Source organism: Xiphophorus maculatus, chromosome 9 (genome assembly GCF_002775205.1).
Source record: "Xiphophorus maculatus strain JP 163 A chromosome 9, X_maculatus-5.0-male, whole genome shotgun sequence".
NCBI lineage: Eukaryota > Metazoa > Chordata > Actinopteri > Cyprinodontiformes > Poeciliidae > Xiphophorus > Xiphophorus maculatus.
In genome coordinates this window covers 11,785,755-11,809,850 of record NC_036451.1, presented here as the reverse complement: position 1 = coordinate 11,809,850, position 24,096 = coordinate 11,785,755, and the positions used below count along the sequence as shown (strand labels likewise).

The 24,096-nt window shown below is 38.7% G+C and overlaps 1 protein-coding gene across 3 annotated transcripts; it reads left to right on the top strand.

The window, feature by feature from the left end:
• The first annotated feature begins 239 nt into the window (after window positions 1-239).
• rubcn (RUN and cysteine rich domain containing beclin 1 interacting protein) lies at window positions 240-24,070 on the top strand. 3 transcript variants are annotated; one of them, XM_023339562.1, is made up of 22 exons: window positions 240-537; window positions 2,761-2,914; window positions 3,378-3,461; window positions 4,433-4,592; window positions 4,708-4,814; window positions 4,963-5,212; window positions 6,494-6,916; window positions 7,457-7,504; window positions 8,739-8,834; window positions 9,588-9,703; window positions 9,808-10,006; window positions 10,250-10,357; window positions 11,089-11,163; window positions 14,389-14,449; window positions 14,812-14,944; window positions 15,076-15,221; window positions 15,593-15,657; window positions 16,117-16,355; window positions 17,559-17,620; window positions 17,719-17,872; window positions 18,526-18,619; window positions 21,943-24,070. In XM_023339562.1, the coding sequence occupies exons 1-22, from the start codon at window positions 497-499 to the stop codon at window positions 22,077-22,079; spliced, it is 2,952 nt and encodes a 983-aa protein (XP_023195330.1). In that variant the 5' UTR covers window positions 240-496; the 3' UTR covers window positions 22,080-24,070. The 3 variants fall into 3 exon arrangements, with proteins under 3 accessions (XP_023195330.1, XP_005800384.2, XP_023195331.1); XM_005800327.2 differs by lacking the exon at window positions 11,089-11,163 and having other exon boundaries at window positions 241-537; XM_023339563.1 differs by lacking the exon at window positions 7,457-7,504 and having other exon boundaries at window positions 244-537.
• Window positions 24,071-24,096: the final 26 nt, after the last annotated feature.

The window sequence follows — 24,096 nt, the reverse complement described above, 5'->3', positions numbered from 1 at the left end:
CTAATTACATTGCTATTTTCAAACACCAGGGGGCAGTACATGCCAAAGGTTCGTTTGGAAGTTGCATAGAAAGGTCTAGAAAGCTAACCGGTAACTGATTACTTTAAAACCTCTTACTGGATAAACTGAAAACTTGCTGAAATCAATTAAAGATATTGATTTACATCCACCTAAAAAGACTACACGAAACAAAACCGCCACTATCTAATTTTACAAGTTTTCCTTCTTCAGTGGAAAAGTAGGCAGGGCGGCGGCGGTTTGCACCGCCCACTCGCTGATGGAGCATCCGCCGATGAGAGCTGATATGCGGCCTGTTGTGTTTTGATTGTTGGCTCGGGTATAGCAGGTACCACAGACATGGCGGCGGGAGACTCGGAGTTTAGCTGACTCCCTCCAGCAACCTTTGCAGTAGCGTTAACACTTTTTTGAGCGTAATATCACTGGAGTGAGCGGGAAGCTGGCAGCTTTGGTGGGCAGCCGGCTCCGCCTGGAGGACATGATGGAGGTTACGGCGGAGGGAGAGGCGGAGGAGCGCAGGCAAGTGACAGCTTGGGCTGGGCGCATTACCTCCGGATAGCCGGGGTTGGGTTAGCGTATGGGTTTCGCCAGATAAACAGCACAGCACAACTAAAACACGCATCGACATTATTTTTTTTGTTGACTGTTTAGATAAAGGTGGCAAGAAATGTTTTTGTTGTTGTTGTTGTTATTAAAGAAGCGCATTTAGCGTGCGTTTTAGCTGTGATGCTAAGGCTTAGTGGACATTTCTATCAGGACATTAAAAGTGAAGCTGTTATCAGACACTGTTTGACTACTTTGGCAGTTTTGCTACGTTATCTATTTGAAATGAGTTCTAGTTATCCATTAGCTTTATTATTGCCAATTATTAACTGAGCGCTCATAGATAAATGCTAATCCTGGACAAGTTGTGCTAGCAGCTAATGCTAACTGTCAAATAGGGTTTTGCAGGCTCTCCGTGATATTGTTGCCTTTAGACATACGAATTCGGACAGTTATGTTACTACTCACACATTTTTCCCCAAAGTTTGACAAATATGATTCCAGTGAATGGTAATGTCAACCCCCCCCCCCCCCCCCAACTAATTAAGTTGTATTCTTAAGCAGATTGGGTTTTCTCTGTCAGTTCACATATTAGAAGATGTTTTAAATGTGAAATCTCTTATCAATGTTTGACAAATTTCTACTTGCACGCTTTAATACACAATCCGCTGTAATTTATTGAAAATATCAACCGCCTCTTTGAGTTGGATTTTTAACACAAGAGATTAACACTTGTGGTATTTATAACCTGCACAAAAACAGTGACATTTGTTCTCTCCCAGAGCTGCAAGAACATAGCTCAGTTCAATTAAAAAGTACTTTATTAACTCCAGAAGCAAATTAAATGTTTTAATTTATACAATTTATTTAAAGAGGGATTGTAAATGGCGTTAGACTTCTGTTGCTGTCTGTATTACAGCAAATCTAAAGAAACCTGTGATTGAAACTGCTGTATGGTTCAATAGTCGTCCCCAGAACAGAACCATCCGTCATTATCAGGTTGTTAAACCTTTTTAAGTCTCTGGTTCTGATGTTGCTCCCCAACATATGATGGCAGAAGAGATTTTACTCTTCAAAACAGACTTGTAGAGCTACAGCATCCTGCTGGAAGCACTGAAGGACCTAAACTTCTTTAAAAAAGTACAGTCTGCTCTGTCTTTTCTTGTAAATTGCTACACTGTTGTGTAGACACTGTTCTCCAGTTGAACCGCCAGGTATTTCTACTTCCCCCCCACCTCCATTTATTCTCCCAATATGGAAATAGTGTTTGACCTGACCCTGTTTCTTCTGAAATGTACAATCTTCTCCTCTATTTTGTTCAAATTCAAGATAAGATGATTGTTTCCATAACATTAACTGATCCACCTGCTCTCTGTACTTAACTTCTCGTCCATTTCTGAAACACCTGATGACTGCAGAATTATCTGAGTATTTCTGCAGTTTGGGAGAATGGTTTGGGAGTTCCTACAGCTTGTTCTTGACACATCATCTGGGCTATTTTTTGTGTGACTTTCATTTACTGCTGCAGGAGGACTTTCCAGGAGTGATTTTCCTTAGTTTTTTGTTCCTCTTCTTTCCACCTCCAGCAAAAAACAGATTTCTCTGCTCCTATACAAGCCTTTAGACACACTCAGTCCTCTGTTGCTGCCTAACTTCAGAAGGCTCTGCAGTATGTGACGAATGTTATCTAACTTTAAGCCAGTTACATGATGTGATTTGATTAGTGGCTGACCACAACAAGCTATTTCACACCGATAAGATTTATTCTCATAAATGTGACCCTCTGCTCTATCAGAGTTATCAGTTCTAGTCTGATAGAATGTGTCTAAATTTAACATCCATTAAATGTTAAATCCAGTCTATTTTAGATTTACATTGTGTGACATATCTTTCTGTCTTTTTCATAACCTAACAAAAGCACAAAGTTAGACTGTCCCCTCCAGATACCATCTACAGATTTGTTCTCCTCTTTCAGCCATGTATCATTAGAGGGTATAAAGAAAGTACTGGATTTAAACCAGCATGACTCTGAGCTGTATTCATTAAGTTGCTGAGACATACTTTTTTTGTGTGGAATGTGTTTTGATCTGTTGAACCACATTGCTGTCACCAGCACTTCTATACTTCCTTCCTTAACCTCCTCACCCTGCGTCTTCCCCTCCCCCCCCTCTCCATCCCGGTTCCCTTTTGTGCTTCCAGGAGGGAGCAATGGAAGCTGCTGTCCAGCCTGAAGACCACGGTGGAGGGCCTCGTGTCCACCAACAACCCCAACGTCTGGTCGCGGTACGGTGGCCTGCAGAGGCTGCACAAGGACATGAACAACATCCTCGGTCACAGACTGAAGAACGAGCAGGTCAGGGGATGCAGCTTTATTTCAGTTTTCTTTTTCTTAAAGATGAACTTCATTTTTCATCAATTTGCGTTCTCACACTTGAGCAGAAGTTGCAGCTTTTTGGTCAACTTTGACCTAACCGTCAACTTGGCTAGCCAACTGAAACGTTATTACGTTGACAAGTGATATGATTGAAAATACAACATGGGGAAAGTATTTTTTTCTTTTTTTAGCCATTTTACAAAACATTTCTCTTAGTAATTCACCAAAGAACCTCACTAGAATTTAAGGAGGCCCTAATAATAATAATAATAATAATAATAAAGTGATACTGATACTGGCCATTTTACCTTAGACTTAATCAGCATTGTTGTTAACAGGTAACATCCCACACTTTATTACAGCAGTGTTCTTTATAATTGCTTTTTGTTATTTATGAAAACTAACGTTTCTTAGGGTTTTAAAAACTGTTTTACTATTGCAGATGTACTACAAGCAGCGAGACTACTGGCCCTTTGTTTGGTGTGTTCGCTACATCAGCCCCAACCTTGCCATGCACGTTGAACAGGTATGAGCTTCTCAGAGAGGGGAACAAAAGGGAAATCATAGCAGCAGGTTCAAATCTTTGGGGGAAATTTACTGTAAATGTAAACTTAGAAAAAGAGAGGGTGATTTCTTTCAGTTCTGCATTTCTAATGTGCATACTACTAGACCTAGAAACTTTGTGTCAGTTTCTTGCTTGATGAGTTTGGAAGTTTCTTGAGAAAGTTAAGCAACAAGGATGATAATGTGTAAGGATAATGGCTTAAACTATTACCCTTTCTAGCCAAGAAAAGGATGGTAATTTTTCTGTATTTGTTTAAACAACAAAGTAGTTTTCTAGGTTTTGAACATATCTTTACTGCAAATTAGGACTGTTTGCTGCGATGATATACCTCCTCATTTGGTAATTTAAGACAGGAAAACGATTTATTTCGTAATACAGGAATGCACAGGGATTCATCAATTAGATGAGGGCTACTATAGCATCTAGTTCGCTAAGGATAAAAAGGATAATAAATTGCAATCATGCCAATGTGTTCTCTGTAGTGTGAATTAATTCACGTAGGAAAACGGATGAAAATCCGCTTTAGAAGAAAAGTGCATTTGGAGGGGCAAAAATCATTAATTATAAAAATATGTCAGGCATCCTAAATCTTCTTATGTAATGTGATAGGCATGTTTCATTGTTATGTCATGTGGAGAATGAAATGAATCCCCAGCTGTGGAAACAGTTCTTTGTTTTTGTGGGATTTTTAAGCAACAGATGGACTATTATTAGCTGAAATGTAATTATCCTAATTTTTGCTGATGTTGCTGATCAGCAGAGCTTAACTTTGACATAACAGTCATGTGATCTCTTGCTTTCTGTTCTTGTTAGTTCAAGTTAAGTGCGGCTGTGCACCTACCAAAGTGTTCTGGTTGATTTCTAATGTTTTGTAGAGCTTCAAAATAAATAATTTTGCTGTGGATATATATTTTTTTGTTTTCATTTTTCAGTTCAGTCACCTGGAGCCGGTTCTGAGCAGCGGGGTGCACAGAGCCGGTGAGAGCCACAAGGCCGAGCGCTGGTTGCTGCACAGCTTGCAGGTTCATAAGCTGTCAGCTCAGCTCAAACCTCTGCTCAGGCATTTGGGAAACACACGGAAATATTACAACGGTGAGCGCACTGGTTGGGAGTGAAAATCAAACACTGTTTACTCCTTCTATGTTCTCCAGTGGTTCCTGTTTACATGGTTTTTTGTTTTTGTTTTTTTTGTGTCCGTGCCCTTCAGACGACGCCTTCCTGCTGAGTGAGCCTCATGTGACGGCCATGTTTCAGTGTCTGGAGGCTGTGGAGCAGAATAATCCCAAACTGCTGGCCCAAGTAGACACTGTTGGGGTGGGTTACTCAAGCTTTCACATGTGCTTCAAACTGACTCTGTTTGGAAGAAATTAGTTCACTATCCTCCATTAGTCAACAAAGGTTGAGTGTAATTTGTAGGGAGTATAAAAAGGAATCACCTCAAGTGTTAATTTCCCTCCTTCAGCTTTCCCCGCTGAAAGGCTCTTCGTGCCTGAGTCTGCTGAAGAGCCAGAGCCTGTGTGTGCTGCCAGGGGCCGGGGGGACCTGGAGGAATGCCGACACGGCCCCTGGAGGAGACTCTCTGAACCGCAGACTAACCACCTCAAACTGCTCCCTGCGAGAAGCGGTCGGAGCCAACCACAGGCCAGCAAACAGTACAGCAGCTAGATCCGTTAAGGGCAACAACATGAGTGAGGAAAGCATCAATACCAAGTGTAGGTTTTATGTGTCCCTGAATATATCGAAGTCATGTTTTCAAGATGTACCAAAAGGGTTTATTACAAAGTTGTCCTGTTCATTTATGTTTTTTCTTTGTAGTTATTAGGGTAAATATTAAATAGGCGAAAAATCTATTGTTGGTTTCTGGAGGGTGAGTTCATTGTCTTTCCCAATGATTGACAAAAGAACAAAGGTTATTGATTCATCCTTATTTCTCCTTCTCTGATGCCACTTTTTTTGACTCGTCAATGATGTTACGCTAGACTAATAGTAGATGGTCGTCTTTTCACACAAATTTTCAGCAAATGTTCGTAAACATATTGGCTATGTTGCTGTGAATTCACAACAGTTTGTTTGTGAATTGACTGACTGAACTAAACATACAGAAGGCTAATTGTTTGCGGATGAGATCAGTATTTGAGGAATGTGTAGACGCAGCCACCCAATATCTGAACACAACTGAACAGAAACTGTTTCGATGTTTTCTCAAGCAGGAAATGAAATTTTTTATACTCTTCATCAAGTTACTATCAGGTTGAGTTTCTTTTATACATCAAGACAGAAAAGCTAGAGTTTTCTAAAATTTAGAATAGTCCAAATTTTTTAAATTTAGATTATTCTTGTATTTCTAAGTAATCAGGCAGATGCTGCTAGTACACAATGCTGCAGCCAGAATCCCAACAAACACCAGGGAAGTGAAGTCTTACTGTTTGTGAAATGAGAGATTTTAAAACAGAAATTTTCAAGGCACTGAATTATCTCAGGCCTACATACGTTTTGGAGTCGATTCTCAGGCATTGACCGTGTAGAGCGCTCAGATCATCAGATCTCCTCACTCAGTGTCCCAGAGCCAGAGCTATAGAGCTAGATGAGGTGAGGCAGCTCAACACTGGAACAAGTTGCCTAGAAACCTGAGCTGTGCAAAAACTAATGTTGTTTAATGTCATGTTTAAATTGGGACTCGAGAGATTCACTGCAACTTACCCATAAAAGTCAAAGTTTACATTCAGTTTAGTATCGTATTTTGTTTTTAACTCTAACATTTCTTTATTATTTAGTACTTAATATGTTTGTTTCTTATTTTTAATGTAATTTTCTTCACTCCTTTTTCTTTTCATGTGGTGTTGTACAGCTTTTCTTCCCCTTCCTGAAATTTGGCATCAGTAACAACCGCAGCAGAGTTCACCTTTATGCACAATATAATAACCAAAGTAAACATGTTTTTCTGTTTCTCTGCAATTTTCTGTGGTAATAATTTTGTTGATGCTGTGATGCAGACACTACCTCTTCAGCCAGCAGCGTGGAAACTCCGTGGGTGATCGTATCCAGACCGGGGGACGGTGAGCGCGGTGGGACGCCGTCTCCTGGATCAATTTCCGTCCCTCACATCTCCCTATCAGAGTCCCCATCCTCCTCCGTTCAGCCCGAGGCCGGGGACTCCTGCGACGGTGACTCCGACGATGGACCGGAGTATCTGGCTATCGGTAACCTGGGGCAACGCAGTCATCGTGATTCTCGAAGCTCCATCCACAGCAGTGAGCAGGACCAGACAAAGGAACCTGGCACACAGCAGAGTTCCCAGACCTCGACCCCGCCGAGGTGCTCGTCTTTCTCAGAGGGCCAGAGGGATCCCGGCAGGGGGGCCAAAGGACACACCCGCTCGTTTTCAGACACGGGGATCAGTCAAAAACTCAGGAATGGTGAGTGACGAGGACTGAATGTGCCAGACGACTAAATGCTCAAATATATTAAATAATGTAATGGTTTTACTGATGACATAATCTAATGTTGAGCTGTTTTACTTGAATAGTTAGCTTGCAGTAAAAATGAGGCGGATTCCTTATCAGAGATGCTCTGACTGTCCTCTGCGGGGTTCCTACACAATCTGGGAAAGTCTGGAATTCGATTGGAGTGTTTTTCAGATTTGGATGAAAAAGTTTGGAAAAATGTTTTCATATTCAGACTTTGGTCCCTAAGTTTTTTTTATATCCATCTATCTGTCTATCCATATTGCTCTCCATCCATTCTTTTGCTGTGCTGGTCTGTCTGTCTTTCTGTTTGTCCATGATTGATAACATGTAAAATATGTAGGAACCCTGACTTTGTGACTTCCTGCCTGAAAGCCTTAGAAAATTGACTTAACTTCCTCTGTTTTGCTCAGACTTGTTTTCCCTTTCAGCTCCAGTTAAACTGTCTTTATCCTTTTATCTCTCTACTCTCTTTTCACTCTTTATGCGAAGGAGGGGGCCACAGAAAAATCACCATAATAATAGAGGATCCAGTAGCAGGTTGGCAGTGCAGTTTACCTGTACTCCCATCATTTTGACCCCATTTCACCCTCCCTTAATTTTTGTTTTACTGCATGTTTATGAACTTTACCCTTCTCATTTCCAGTCTTGTGTTCAGCGTACAATTTGTTCCTCAGGAGCTGTATTTTATTTTATTTTTTAATTTTGATAAATTGTTTCAAATTAGTGTGACTTTTCTTTTCTTCATGCACATATTTGGTTTCTATTTCCTGTCCCAGCATTTCATTGGAAATATTGCAGGACTATGAAATTTTTAATTTTACTTTTTTTTATGTTCAACAAGGTGAGGCAAAGAACTTTTACAATCAAGAATTCAGTAGTTTTTATGATTAAGTCCAACCTTTTATTTAGCTTAAAACACTTTACTCCATAGTCCAAGTATAATAGTATCTACTTCAGTTACAACAAGTATTGAACACATTTTTCTCAGTTTAGATATTTCTAATGGAGTCAGTGACTGGAAATTCCCACCAGATGTTGGCAACAGCTCAAGATATCCTCACCTACAATTCAATCGAGGCAAATTCATCCTCACATTAATTCATGGGTGGAATAACAGATTTTAACACAGGCTTTTGATAAATATGTAGTGAAACAAAACTGGCTTAGTTAAAAATAACTTCCAGGCCTCTATGGGGAAACTGAGTCACATGCTTTGCTGAGGAGTGATTTTGGCCCATTCTTCCACACGGACTGTCTTCAGTTCTTTCCATAGATTTTCAGTTGGAGTCAAAATAGATGATTGACTCGTTCTGTTTATTAAGAGCTTCCTTGACCGTGTGCTTGGGATTCCTATCTATCCTGGAAACCCACACTCGTTATCAAGAAAGGACTGAACTGTCCTTTTTTGAAAGACAGCTCACACTATGATGCTCCCACCTGTAGACTGGACTTCTTGCGTGGTGTTTTTTTTAGGAACAAATTTCTTTATTACAGACATGTGATGTGAATATCATGTCAATGGAAAGACTAGAAAGGTATTTATTTGAGGAAAATTGATGTTCAGTGCTTATTTTAAATTATTTTACATGTTTCTCCATGCAGGCAATACACATGAATCATGATTTATATAAACAAAGATCAAAAAGAAGTTAAGCATTTCATTTTCTTCCATCACTTTTTCATACACGTTTCCATTAAGGATGTAGAATGCAGCTCAAATTCCAGTAAATAAGGTATTTTTATAGTTTATAAAAATGTTTTTGTTTTTCAGAATCAGCAAGTGAAGACTCCAGCATGAAGGACTACAGTCCCTTCTCTCCTCAGCGCAGCAATACCAGCACACCCAGCTCCCTTTACATGGAGTCCTGTGAGTCTCATATCCCGTCAGAAAAGATTAGTCTTTTCTTCATGTTCAGGTTTTAATGGTATTTTGTTGCTTTTGAAAGAAGCAGAAGTTTGTTTTTATTTTACTACACAACACATAATTAAACACATACCCGATAATTAATGTATCGAGTATGACTAAGTACTTTTTTTTTCTTTTTTTTTACTGAATTTTTCTTTTAGTTCAGATCAAGAGCTCCAAGTTTGCACTGCAGTGACCCAATAAACCATAAAAGGAATTTTTCAGGAAATCTTTCTTGGAAGAAAAAGATTTTAATTTCTTTTTTAAGCTGACAAGAAAACATGAGATTCCCAGCAGAAAAAAACATTTATTGTTTATGTGACTATAAAATGACTTGCTGACGCAAGTTTTTACTTCCATAAATTCAAAATAAATGTTTATTTTGAGCTACTGCTGTTTGGATGACCTAAATGTTGCCCATAGCATTACCCCAACATGTTTGTTGTTGATTAAGAAAAACAACCTTTTTGGCAGGTTTTGGAAAAACTCTTAAAATAAATGACTTTAATTTATCTCGGAAGTAAAATCTTACAGTGAAAAGTTTTGGAAAATTCATCCTTTTTATTCTGCAGGAAAAAACCCCACATGTTTATGAATGGCTTTGAGCAAATTCATAGATATAATAAGATAAAGCTTAATTAAACATAAAATCTTTTCCCTTGTTTGTATGCTTTGCATATTGACTTAAAGTTGTACATACTGTGTTGACATCAGATGGGCCCCAGTACAGCAGTGTGCCGGATGGGATGTTCAGGAAGCCATCGAAGGGGCAGAGCCTCATCAGCTATCTGTCAGAGCAGGACTTTGGCAGCTGTGCTGACCTAGAAAAGGTAGAGTCCTGATTCACCTCGGGTCACGGTTTATCAGGATTACAAAGGAATGTGAAGAGTTTAATTTGGGAGATAACATGTTGGGTAATATCCATGCTTTGCAGGAAAATGCTCATTTCAGCATCTCAGAGTCCCTCATCGCCGCCATTGAGCTGATGAAATACAACATGCTGCGCCAGGAGGAAGAGGGTGAGGAGGAGGGAGACAGCGACTCCGAGATTCAGCAGCTCAAACAAAAGATCCGTCTGAGGAGGCAGCAGATCCGCCGCAGCCGTCTGCCACCCTACACAACCTCCCAGCACCGTACGCCAAGTTACAACTCAACACCCAGTTCTCTCTTAAAATATTCAACTGATTAGCATTTTACATAAAACTTAAATTCTGTAAATGACTGTTGGTAAGGGGGAGCTTTAACTTTCTGATGTGGGACAAAACATGAGAGAAAACCTAACAATCTTTTTACCAGTAATCATCCGCACATGTTCAGAAAAAGTCATATTTGTGATATTTTTGCATAACATGTTGAAACTATTTCCTTGTGCTCAGATTTCCACTCCACTGACAGCGGAGGCTCCAGGAGGAGCTCTCAGGACTCCTACCAGGGCCTGTCTGACTCCGGCTCGGCCGAGGAGGTTGAGGAATGTGAACTGCAAGGTACAGAGAGGGAACGAGGGATAAGAACAAAAGAACTACAAATTTAATTGATGGTTTATTTTTTACAAAAGAAAAAGTTGATCAATTTCATCAGTATAGTGAGGTGTAATTTAATAATGCAGGGGATCGACTTCACTTCTGGCTGCTTTCAAAGATCTAAATTTATTACTTTAATCCAAATAGAAAATATTTTCTTTAATTTATGTCCTTCCCAAAGCTCTTTTTGTGAAATGATTTCTTTTTCCCTCCATTTTCTTCATGATTCATCATCTCATAACATCATTGGCTGCTCACCAATCAGCTTTTATCATCTCCTATAACCCGTAGGTCAGAGTACAGCAGCCAGTCTGCTGATTGTGGATGTAAAATATTCCTACTGGTGACACGTGATGAGCCCATTAGGGGCTTGTATAGGACCTTGGGGTGTAAAAGCTTCATAAAATCTCCTGTCATCTGAAAACATGAGATGATTAACAGAACATCTACATCTAAACATGCATTATGTCGATAATTAATGATTCTCTTGGATGTGGGCTCCTTAAACCTGTGTGTGTTTCATTACATTTTTCTGTACTGTTGATTTATTAACCTTTGGCGTTCACAGCTCCCTTCTCAGTGCAGACTATGTTTGGCTGGAACACTAACACACCTCTGTGTCCAGGGGTGAAATGTCTGAGTGGGTGTGCTCCTGTGGGCAGTGACAGTGCTGAGTGTTAGTTTTTGTCTCTCAGATGGCTGTGAGGGTCAGTCCCTGCTGGCGGTGTCTCAGAGCGGCCTCTCCTTGTCACTCGCCTCCCTCTTCTCAGGTATCTGCTGGCTGACTCGCGGCCGACGCAGCTTTGTACGGCTATATACAGAGAGAAAGCGGGTGGCTCTGATCCAAACTGGAAAAAATTACCAGCTTTAAACTTCACTGGACTTTTTGAAGAGTTTGTAATTTATATTGACTTTGAAAAGTATTCATACCGCTGGACATGTTCAAACCACAAATTTATATCTACTTAGAAAGTACTTGAAATTTTAACAGGCAATGGACCGTAATTGTGAACTGAAATGAAAGTGGCATAGTTTTTGTTAAAGAAACCTGGGAGTTTGACACATTTTTAGAATCAATAGAGTAGAATAGAAATGACCTTTAATGTCCCACAGTTCAGAAATTCACGTATAACAGCAGCAAAGTGACAGAACATTGAGACATGTAGTTTAACGCAAAGATTTAAAAAAATGTAAACTTAAGGACGATATACTGAACAGTGAGGGCTAGATTATAACATAAATGGCGTACGCCAATCGGTGTACAATAGTTTGTACGGCAACCTCAGCTTGTCTCTAAATGTTGTCACGTCTAATTTCAGATTTGAATAAAATTTGCGCAGACCCGCTTTCAAGTCTTTCCACAGGTTCATAATTGGATGATTACACTTTGCCATGTGCCATTACAGTGTAGCTCTTGTCTTTAGGCTAGTTGTCTGACTTAGAAGCTGAAACTTTACTCCAGTAGCGAGTTTTTTGCTGAGTCTGAGACATTTTCTTGTTGCATGGCCTCATCTATCTCACTGTCAGCTCAGTTCAGCTTCACTGTTCCTGCTTTGAAAAGCGTCCCCAAAGCATGATGCTGCCACCACCATCTTTGCTTAGGGAATCATGTTCAGGGTGCTCTACAGTGCAAGATTATAATCCTGATCAGAGAACCTTCTTTAACATTTTTTGCACACCACTCTCTTCAGATTTTTGTTTAAAAAAAAAAAGTATAATTTTTCTTCAACTGCACCAGGTTTTATTTTGAATTAAATACATGAGAAAAAGTGCAAAAGTTTAAGTGGTATGAGTTATTTTGAAAGTTACTATAAATTCATCTTAGAGCACATTTCTATTAGGATATTGTTATGTGATGGTATTTCTTTTCTGCTGGACTTGTGATATAGTTTGTTGTTGTGCACAACAATTAGAAGGTTCTAGGAAAAGTACGGGACAAATAAATATGCCTATTCTTTTAATTCAATTTACAATGGCCATGTCTTGTTTATTCTAAAAGAATAGTTACTGGAAGTAAAACGCCTGATCATCAGGCTCAAAATTGTGTTATAATTTGGTAATAAATAGACATATTTGAACATCTACAATATTCCGACCAACATCATAATTAGAGAGTGATTTGGGGTTTTTTCTGTAGAAGTAGCCGTTAATGGTGAGATTAGTTGCTGCGTTACTCTGTCTTGTTTGGAGACGAGCCAGCTGCCTCCTCACCTGAGTTGACCTGTGTGCTTCTTACTCCACTACTTCAAGGCTTTGGTGGTGCAGGAGACGGGTGTGCTTGTATCTGTCGGCTTTAAAGGAGGAGATGAATGAAACGAGCGGCGTCATGCTGTAACTGTAGCTTCTTCCATTATCATAATCCATCCACTTCATTATTTTATGTTTTATAGTAGTGAGTATTTATAATCCTCTTGTACATTCCCTGCACATTTTGTTCTTTATTTTTTTCAATAAAAGTAAACACTGTGGCTTTTATGTACAGGGATTCAATATCTAAAATAGGAAGCAACATATTAAGTGTTTACTGTTTATTTTTTCTTTAAAAAAAGTAAATAATAATAATAATAACCTGCAGTTATTTTCTGCTTCACGCAACTTAAAGCATCCCTCACCTAGATGGTAGATTCCTCAAAAAAAAAAGCCTCCTAATTTTTCTGCTATGATTGCACCGCACTCCTCTTTTTGCCACAGACTAAAATCGTCATGTGTCAAATTTCAATCACCAACCTGCCTGAATAATCGGCGCAAACAGAGCCGTCGTCTCACGCTAACTCAGCCAAATCAAACTGTTTCTCTAATTATGCAGATGTTTTCCTCTGCAGAGCTAAAAAGCCTTTTTATTGACTTGATAACCAGCTCTTGCTGCTGAGAACATCTACCTGTATTGTACGTGTGAAAGGCTCCGAGTGTAATCTGTGCTACGTGACAACAAGCCGAAATGTTGATCCTGCGATAAAGAGAAACTGATATGAAGCAAAAACCCCTGCAGGCCTTCTCCTGCTCTGCCAAACCTGTTCTACTTATTTCCTTTCCTTGGTGATGTAGAAAAATCTGTCAAGCGTCTGCTGCACACTCCTGCTTTAATTTAATATTCAATGATTTTTTTTCAGTAGATTCCTTATTTTGTAAAGTTTAAATGGTATAATTCTTCAATTTAACTCTCTAATGGCTATTTGTACTCTTCCTGTAGCTAATTCTCTCTCTTTTAACTTCCTGATGGGGGAAACAAAGCTAATGAGAAACTTCTTCCAGCTTTTGCTTTTTAACTTGCAGTAGAATTATTTTCCTGCTGTTTGTAGCATTGAAGTCTTTAAATCCCTGAGATACTTTGATTTAAATGGTACAACACCCTTTACAATTAGTAGCACCTCTGGTAGAGATCTGTACTAGTGTAAAATAAATAAAATAAAATTTAGAAGATTCTTATTTGATATGCTTTGCTGTGAATGGTGGCAAAATAAGCTGAGTTCTTTATTCAGCATTTAAACACCATTTGTTACTTGAATGAGATGTTCATTTATCTTTCCCATTTTGAAGATTGGATTACTATTCATCTATTTACACTGCCTTTGGGAGTTGCTAACTATTAATATTTTGTTGTGTGGTTTTGCACAATGACAATAAAGAAATTCTAATTTTATTTCACTTTATATTTATTCCCCCAGGGAAACAAGTCACAGTTTTTACTAATTTAAAAGTTTCTCAACACTCTGGTCAGCTTTAAATTAGATTTAAATTTACCAAAATGCTTCAGATTCATTTCCTAACAATTCCATTTATTAGGAATTGTTAGGCGCTTCTCTGGTTGTGGCAGTATCTAAGTTTGTAAAAACAATTTCATATTGTACTGTAATCCAAGATTAATTTATTTTACTGCTTTTAACTAATCTCTACCAGTGGTGCAAAAAAAGTGAGGATACTTTGTTTAGGAAGTTAAAACTTGTAAACCTCTGCTGTCCTCTCATTAAACCGCTCTGTTCTCGCTACGTTTTTAGATGCAGATATAAAGCGCAGTGTAAGCTCCAGTGGCAGGTCCTTCCTGAGCTCAGAGTCCATGTAAGTTACATCTGTGTGCAATAACTCAATGTCTTTTTGTTCCAATATTTTCTTGAATTTTGGTACTTTTTGATCTTTCCAATTATTTTTATTCTTTTCAATGTTTTTTTTTTTGTATTTCGGAAGTTTAAATCTCTCAGATAAAGTAAACTGGTACAATGAAACCAGAGAAAACCCCTCATCTATCCTCCAGAGACATTTTCAGGAACTTCCATTTTATATCAATTTGCACCTTTTTGCACCGTTAATCAGACTTGGGGTTTTGTTGAGCTTCTGTTGATTAGCAGATAACAGGTGTGGCTAAAGCAATTTTTTTCCTTTTTAAGAGGTATTTATATGTTGTTCTTATTGTTTTTCTTTAGCTCTCCCTCCTTCCTCCAGTCTAACTCAGCTGAGTCGGTGGCGATGGGTTTGCTCAGGCAGTTCGAGGGCATGCAGCTTCCTGCAGCTTCAGAGCTCGACTGGCTGGTTCCAGAGCACGATGCTCCACAGAAGGTGCAACATCTCATTTTAATCTGAACTAAAACATGATGGTCCCTCGTACAATATTTATAGGTTTTGTGTTTTGCAAACATGTTCTGAAAAGCAGTGGAGCATATCTAAGCTTTACTCTCGTCTCCGACCAGCTGCTGCCTATTCCCGACTCTCTGCCCATCTCTCCTGATGATGGAGAGCACGCAGATATCTACAAGTTGAGGATTCGAGTTCGAGGCAACCTTGAGTGGGCGCCGCCGAGACCACAAATCATCTTCAACATTCATCCTGCACCAAAGTCCGTAAACATAAGCTCTTCCTCATCTTGCTGCCTTTTTAAATATGTTGTTTTAATCGTTATTTACTGAAAAGCTTTTCATAAAATGTATTGACTTGGTTGCAACATGTGGGGCTTAATTTTCTCAGAGCTACCTGCCAAATAAGACTGTAGGAAACACTGGGGATTTATTTAAAATAGTTGAAATTTAAACTTTTAACACGAGATAAAGTCAAGCACTAACAAGCAAATAGTTATGCCATATTGTCTTCTTTGTGTTCACATTTAAAGATATTTCTAAAAATTATTTGAAAATTGATTGTAGATGTCAGTTTGCATAATATCACTGCAATCTAAATAGCCAAATTGTTTGGTGTTTTGTTTCATTTCAGGAGGAAGATCATTGTTGCCAAGCAGAACTACCGCTGTGCTGGGTGTGGCACCAGAATTGACCCAGGTATAACTTGCAGTCACAGTAATGCTAATGCACAACTGGAAATAAAGTGCAAGATGGTTTTAAATTGGGTTTTACCTTTCTGACATTTCCAACACATTAAGACATCAAACATCTGCTGCTATGTCCTGCTTAATAGACTGTCTGACACTTCATTTATAGTTTTTCTATTTTTTTTTCTTCACATTTCTTTGAAAAATTATTTGCTTTTAATAGCTTCATTCCTCTTCTCAATTATTTTAATAACTACTCTCTGATTCTAAAAATGCTCTTTTTGATTTTGCATTATAGTTATAGTTGTCAGTTTGTCACCTGTTTGAGTCAGTCAGATTGATCAGACTCCCTTTTTTTTTTGTCTTCATTGGTCAAATTTATACAAAAAGTGACAATTAGATTTTTTTTTTTTGTTTGAATACGTCTTCTCTACTCCTGTTGTGTTTCTGCTGGCTGCCCTCGCCTCAGACTACATCAAGCGACTGCGATACTGCGAGTACCTCGGCCGCTACTTCTGCCAGTGCTGCCACGAGAACGCCCAGGCGATCGTTCCCGGCCGAGTTCTCAGAAAGTGGGACTTCAGCAAGTACTACGTCAGCAACTTTGCCCGAGACCTGTTGAGCAAGATTTCAGGAGACCCTCTGTTCAACCCGAGTGACATCAACAACGGCTTGTACAAGAAGATCAAGTCTCTGGAGTCTGTCAGGGTGAGTTCAGAGGCGGTGACATTTTCCATGCTGATGTTTACGAAGATTCACGGGTTGCATTCAGCTAAAGGAGACATTTCTTCCCCTCACAAACATCCCAGAGGGAGGAATATCAAGTCCTTAAAGAGTGAAATAGCAAACTTGTGACCTGCTGCATTTTGAGTAATGAGTTGGAATGAATAGAGACATTCAGCATTTATCAGCTGCAGTTAAAATGATGCTAAAAAAGTCTCTAAATGCTGCTTCAGTGGCACACAGCTTTACAGAGCTGCAGTGTGAGTAAAGAAATAGCCAGAAACAGGATTTGAATGTTTCTCACGCAGCTCAATGGAAAACAGATTCTTCCTAAAGAACGTTTTTTTTTTAAACCACCAACAATATCTAAGGTTTATGTTGTTGTGTTTTTACCTTCAAGTAAATATATTCTGCAGTGAGGCAACCTATACTTCTCAGCACTAAAGTTTATGCCTAATAATTAAAAAGAAATGACCCCAAAATAAAAAGAAAAGCTCAAAACGTATTCAATAAATAAATTGACAAAATTTAAGTGTTAAAAATCTGTTTTTGTAGCTGTTTCTATATATATTTTTTTCGTCATTAGGTTTTAGACTTAGCTGTTAACATTTAGTTAAAGTTAAATCTCATTATTCAGCTGACTAGATCACTTGACTCTTTCAGGCTTTTCTTTGAGAGATGAACCGATTGAAGGAAAGCATAATGATGTTTAGACTCCCAGGAGCCAGACTTTACTGAAGTTTTTTATGGTAATTTTTTTATGAGTAGCTCGAGGCTTTTTGGACATATTTCAAAGTTTTTGCTGCTTTTCTTTTCTTTTTTTTACTCTCTTTTGGTCCTGTTCAGATAATTTATTATTTGCTGAAGTCTTACCCCTTGTTTAAAAGGAGCAGTCAATGTGTCTCTGTGAAAAATTACCTTTTTAAAATGGCTTCTTATCACTTTTCTGCTTCCTCTGATTTCAGTGATGGTGGAAATGGCTAAATTTGAGTCTTCCTCTTTCAGTAGTAGTGTCCATACTGAAGAGTGTTGTGGATAACATGAGCTTGTAGCACTTACTGAATGGAAAAGGGTTGGATTTGGATTTCAGCAATGCTCTAGACCAGAGCATTTTAAAACTGTTTAATTCTATTTGTGTATTATTTTTATTTCTATTGAATACTTGAATAACTTTTTTTTCTTCTTCAGGTTTTAAGAGTGCAACTTTTTCACATGAAAAATCTCTTCAAGACTTGTCGCTTTGCCAGAGGGTAAGCCTCTCTGTTCACATTAACCAAAGCCTGCTTGGGATGGAAAAAGCTCCTGGACTGGAGAACATCACCCGTTTGCTTCTGCGTTTTCCTCTCAGGGTTCTTGACCAGTTGGACAGCGTGCCAGGTCACCTGACCGAGGACCTTCACCTTTTCTCGCTCAACGATCTCACTGCTGTTCGCAACGGAGAACTGGCTCCTCGGTTGAAAGAGCTGCTTAAGCTTGGTACCATGCATGTAGCTGGTTGCGTGGTAAGACAACTGGTTGACAACTGGTTCATATTAGTGCTGCAATTATTGATTATTATAGTTAGCGCTTATTCTGATGATTTTCTGGATAAAAATATAAATTGGCACATTCTGCAGATTTTTCAGTTAAACACTTAAGCCTTTTTGACAATATAATTAATACTTTAAAGGAGGAATTTATTTTTTCATTTTCATCTTTAAAATGGAAAAAAATGCAATAACACAGCATTCCTTGAGTGTCCAGCCCTTTCTGCTTGCCTTAACATGAATACAGTGTAGGGTTGAATATTATTTGAATTAATTGATTAATAATTAAATTTTTTTTACAGAATTTATATCAGGTGAAGCTAAAACTATGCTACTCTAATAGTTCTGGGTTGAACATGTTTACAGATGTAGTTTTTTTATGACAAAATGTTTATATTTTTGTACAGTTTCAGTTTAATTACTGCTCTGAGTGTGTTCTTTTAGCATAAAGGACTTCTTATGAGCCTGCATACTTCAGCTTAACGATTAATCGATTGCTAAATTAGTTGACGATTACTTCAATAATCGCTTCATCACGATGAACCCGATTAATCGTCTCAGCCTTACTTCACATTGTCAGGTACTTCTCCCAGTTGTTTTTAATCATTTTTGCTTTCTCTCTCCCTCAGTTGTGTCAGGCGAAGGGCTTTGTCTGCGAGTTCTGCAACAACGACAAAGACATCATCTTCCCCTTCCAGCTCAGCAAGTGCCAGCGCTGCGAAGGTGAGCCCTCAAGACCCCGCATTTCCTTTCAACTAAATTGGAGAGACTGGAAGATCCTGACCCCTCGTAGGCTGGCGAGAGCGCTTTCCAGAGACAGGAAAGAAGGGGAGGGTGGAGAGGAGCTGGGGGTAGATCAGGAGGTGAACAGCAGAGAGCAGCAGGATGGAGGAAATAAACAGAAGGAGGATTCCAGGGATTCATCCGCGAGAGAGGGAACGCTTCAGCATTTTAGTACTGGGAAGATGGTTTACTTAGTTCCCTGGATTATAGGAAGTGAGAAGATAGGTACAAGTGAAAAGTGCAGCAGCCTTGAGAGTTTGGATGAAGCAGGACAGGAGGGGAAAGGGTGCAGGAGTAATCGAGTAAAGAGTTTCTCAAAAAGAGAAGATAAGAATGAACAAGAAATGGAATCGAAAGAGGAAGAAGGAAATGAAGAGTGTATAAAAAGATCACTGGTAAAAACAGAGGAGGAAGAGAAAGCTCAGAAAGACACAGATTCAGTTAAAACTGAAAAATTTTCCGTCTTCAAGCTACTGAAACCACATCAGCTAGCAAGTGTTTTTTCCAAACACAAAAGCAAGGAGGAGAAGGAAGGAGAGAGCGGCGAAAGTGACGCGGTAGTAAATACGGAGGTGGTAACGGAAGAGCGAGAATGTACAGCAGATGCAGCCGAGACGAAATGGAGAAATCGAAAAACCCGCAAAGCCAGGAGATTAAATAAAGGCAGGAAGAGCAGGGTGAGTGGAGGGGAGGATGGAGCGTCGACAGAGGAGAACAAAGAGACTGAGGATGGAGATGAAGGAGTTGGAGGTCAAGAGTAGATGCTGAGGAATATTTCTTTATCTGGAAAGATTAATAAAGCCTGTTTCTTGAAATTAGAGAGGACTATTTTGTTATAACTACCAGGTAAAAGTACGAGCCGTATGCAAAACAGTTTTAAGACTTGTTATATTTTTATCTAAGATTGTTTTTCCATTTATTACACATTTTATACTTTTCTTCATTTTCTCTCTTGTTTTACTGTTTTTTTTCAATGGTCAATTTAGAGACTTGACTGTAGAGATTTTGACTGGTTTTTCTAGATAGAGCAATATCCTTATCAAAATCTGTTCAATTCTAAGCCATGTCCTGCTGTATGTTTAATTGTAGAAAATGGGTTTAAAACTAGGGATGTCCTGATTAAGATTTTTCATTTTTTTAAAATGTGAATTTGAGTAGATAAAGCCAAAACAGAGTACCAGTTTGCTGTTTTCTTAAAACCAATTCCACGTGTGTTATGACTCAGCAGCATTACAGGGCAGTAAATGCCACACTATTACAATGTTGCATTGTCTGCATTACTGTGAATGTGTAGCATTTAACTCGCTCACCAGTAATCTTCTGGACGGTCCTCTGCTATGTTTTTCTTAACAGTGACAGAATCTCTACTGGACAGATTCAATAAGCTCTTAAACATGGTTAACAAAGAAAATCTACTAATATAACATATCTTTGTTATTTACTTCTAATCATTTATCTTGACACAGCTTCTGTGTCAATCATATTGCAAAATTGTATTTTTATCCTTAACAGCTTGAGCCAATTAACAAATGCTTCACTAACAGCCATAATATTTGCTCTCTATTTTGATATGGAAATGAACTCTGTGTAGACGAGACCTGAGGGTAGATCGTCATATTGGTGGCAGGATATTGTAATAGAAACAACACTAAGTTGTCCTGGGTGGTTCGCCCAGGGCGCCAAACAGACTTGGACTACATGTGTGCCACCGTTACAGAAGTGATGCAGCTGTGACTGTCATATCACACCATATGACTAACAACAGCATTACTTAATCCTGTGCTACGGTGTGCTGTCTGCACAGATCATGTTTCACTCACATCGGCATGCTAGCTGCATGAAACCGATGGCTCAAATATTAGTTTTTTTCCACAGATGGTCAGTCGATTCTTAATGTGCCTTCATGGCACTGTTTAGCTCTGTTAATTGCACACCCTTGATCCAAATACACATACACTATGCAGTATGGGATTGTATCAGGAGTTTCTGTCCTGTCTTTATAGATGTGATGGTGCTTAATTTTCAACAAAATCCCTATAATTTCCTCACGTTTAGACACACTTAATATGTACATTTCAGTATGTTAGATCAAATATGTTAAATTGACTGACAGTCGATAACTGATTGAATCAGGACATCCCTAGCCTCTTTATTAGTAACTTTTTAATGTATTGTTTTATCCACTCTAAAGGTGTATAAAACTGTAATTTGGTGTGTTTATGGGACAGTGGGTGGAGCAGTAGCTTGAGCATCATGGTCTTTTGGAAATAATCTCAACCATTTTAGGCATCTCTCACTGCTGTTTCGCACCCTTATGATCTTCTTGTGGTGTAGGAATCTTTACCTTTTCCTCGTTTACTGTTTTGAGTTCCTGATGTTACTGGGCTGGTGTTGGTTTTGGCTGTTCTGGTTGCACAGCTGGTGGTGGGTAGATATTTTGCCAGATGGTGGTGGACATTTTAGTTTTGGTTCCAGAAGGTATAACTGTCATATTTTCTTCTCTTTAGCTTTGAATGGCTGCCTTCATTAGAAAAATAATGCTGCTAAATGACGTCACAGAGGGTGTGCGTCCCGTCTATCGTGTTTACAGTTTTAAACTCCTTTTGGTTCTGAATTTCAAAATGGACGCCTGTCAGAGTTGGTTTCTACTTATGTTTTTCTGCCTGAGCAAGTGGAAGATTTTAGTTTGATCACTTGCGTTGCTCTCTATTTGATTTTCTTTATTTGCTAGTTGTTGGTTTGCTGTTAGAGTTCATCTGTGATGTTGAAGACATTATTTATGCTTTGTACAGTTGTGGCTTTTTATTTATTTTTTTTAATCTTCATTTCAACATGAAATAAACATGTTTTAAATTCACTTTGAGTTTCATCTTATGAATCCATCATCTCAGACATGTTGTTTTTCACATTATCTTGTATGGGGGCAAATGAAATTAAGTGCTGCACAGGTTGAAACTGCTTTCACTGCTAATGAGTGAGTCATTAGCTTGAGGACGAGTCAGGACGAGTCTAAGCAGTTTTATGTTGAGGCTCTCAGGGCATGAACTGCTTCCTCCCATCTGCCTCGCTGCCTTTCACCTCTGTGCTTTTTATACTCCCGTCCTCCCTCAGCTCTGCTTCTGATTGGCTACTTTTTTTCTTGTGCAACTTACCTTATGGTGTGCGAACTGGTTGAACCTGTTTGCGGCTGGCTTTTGCATGCAGTCCGACATGCGATTGTCTTTACGCCTGCTAATGTTCCTATGTTCCTCCTCCCCTTTCAGAGTGCCACGCCTGTTACCATCAGAGCTGCTTCAGGACAGGTAAAGACTGCCCCCGGTGTAGGCGGCTGGCGGAGCGTCGGGAGAGGATGGCGCGCAGAAACATGGAGGAGCAAGAGGACGAAGGAGGAGGGACTTAGTGCCGGCAATACGGTGACCTCAGGAAAGAAGAAGAAGAAGAAGTGGAGGACAAATTGACGATGATTGTAGTCTCTGACCTTCTTCCCGTCTTCAGCTCATTCCTCTCAGATCACCAGAGAAAACTGTTTTCGACCAGATCACCACGTATGGAAGTGGAGTTTTGAGATGAATGTTTTCTACAAGCCCCTTCAAGAGATGCACTTTATTTTTATTAATGCTTGAAAAGTATATAGATTATGCAAATTTTATTTAATTTTCTCCACAATGTGGAAAAAAAAACCTAATAAGGCATTCTTTAAAATTGACACATTGCAGATTTAATTTCTTAAACCTAACAAGCTAACAATTCAGCCTTTACTTCTCAAAAATCTGTTGAGTTTAATTGTTTTGATAAAAAAAATATTTAGTTTATTATATTTGTGTAACTCTTCTCCTCCTTACCAGCTTCCCTCAACAGTGCTGAATCATTCCTGTACAAATAGACCAGCTCTGCATGAGAGATCAAACCTGCGGCCTTGCACAGTTACTTGACGTTAGTAATTTTGCAGTTTTATGTGCAACACGAGCCAAAGACCATCTTTAACTTTCAGCACTGTTGTGACATTTGTTGTGAAATGCAACCAATCTGTCAACATAATAAGAGTATTTCATTTAGCCGTGAGGCATCTCCCTCTTTACACATACTGGTAAGATGCTTATTTTATTAGTTTGACATTTTGTTGACACCTAGCATGGTAGGATAAATTTATTTGTGAGAAGAACACTGGCAGTTTAAAAATGCATAACTTTTAAGATTTGACGAATAATAATAGTATAAATGGTCCTTTCAGGTTCAGTTTTGTTTTATTTTGAATATTAAGAAAATATTTACCATGTATTTTTCTATTTTTTGAGCCTTATGTTTTGTGTTTTATGCTGGTTTAGACATTTCTTTTGTGACCAATGAGCATGTAATGGAAACTATGGTGGAGTCTCTCAGCAAAGCTGAATTTGCAGGAATGGGAACAGGAGTCATTGTTGCAAACGTTATCGGTAAAACTGGAAATGATCAGTTGTCCTGCTGCTCGGGGTGTGGGCGTGTGTGTGTGTGTGTGTGTGTGGGCGGGCGTGTGTGGTGGACTTTGAATGAGTGCTGGTGTGCATATCTACCTGCTGCCCTTGCTGATTTCTATTGTTGCAGCTTTTGAGATAGCCGCGTGTTTGGTTCTTTGCCCTGATCCGGTGTGTTTGGATGTAATTCTGCTAATGTTCTTTTTAAGAACATGAACTTTGAGCTTGAAATGTTACTGACTAATGATGCATGAAGCGGTTTTGATCTAATGTTCTAATAACATAATTCATCACTTTCTTAAGCTAAACAGTTTTTACTCAAGTTTTAGCAAATTGGCTTACTGCATTAGAGGTGAGGTTTAAAATTATCGTCACGTTCATGTTTGGGGGTTGTGTGACTTTTTTTTTTTTCCCAGGTAACTCCATGTGTTGTCTAAAGAAATGAGATTAGGTGAAAAATTGCATTTTAGACTTTTTAGAAATGTTTTTTGCACTTATGTTAACGATTATATTTTCATATTTTTCATTTGTGGACCAGTGTAAATTAGCAGAAATTTATGTTATATTTATTCTTGAGGTTTCAAATAGCTAACAAATGTTTCTTTTTGTTATAAACTAGATCAGCAAAATGTATAAATAGTACATCTAATTAGTCTCATTACTAACAGCTAATCTCTTCAAAATGGATCCATCCATTATTTATGCACTTGATTTTTCTTCTTTTTACTAAAGAGACTTTTCAGTTTAAAGCTTTTGAACAAAGTATCCGCCCAGCTCCTCTGATCAGCTTTGTTTTGGACCTGCCTTTGTTATGGAGGAGTGAAGAGGTTTAAAGTGCACTACAGAGTTAAAAACTTTTATTAAAAATGTTAATTGTTGTTCTTGATTTGCTTTGAGTATGTAATGATGTTCACAATAAATGACTGGCAAGACTGTTAAACACGGGTGTCACTCGGTGTTCTTTGA

Excerpts from the sequence above, each read along its gene's own strand:
- rubcn (XM_023339562.1), top strand. The coding sequence starts at position 497 with ATGATGGAGGTTACGGCGGAGGGAGAGGCGGAGGAGCGCAG. Across the intron at positions 5,213-6,493 it reads GGAAAGCATCAATACCAAGT|ACACTACCTCTTCAGCCAGC; the intron begins GTAGGTTTTATG and ends GCTGTGATGCAG. Across the intron at positions 15,658-16,116 it reads TGGCACCAGAATTGACCCAG|ACTACATCAAGCGACTGCGA; the intron begins GTATAACTTGCA and ends CCCTCGCCTCAG.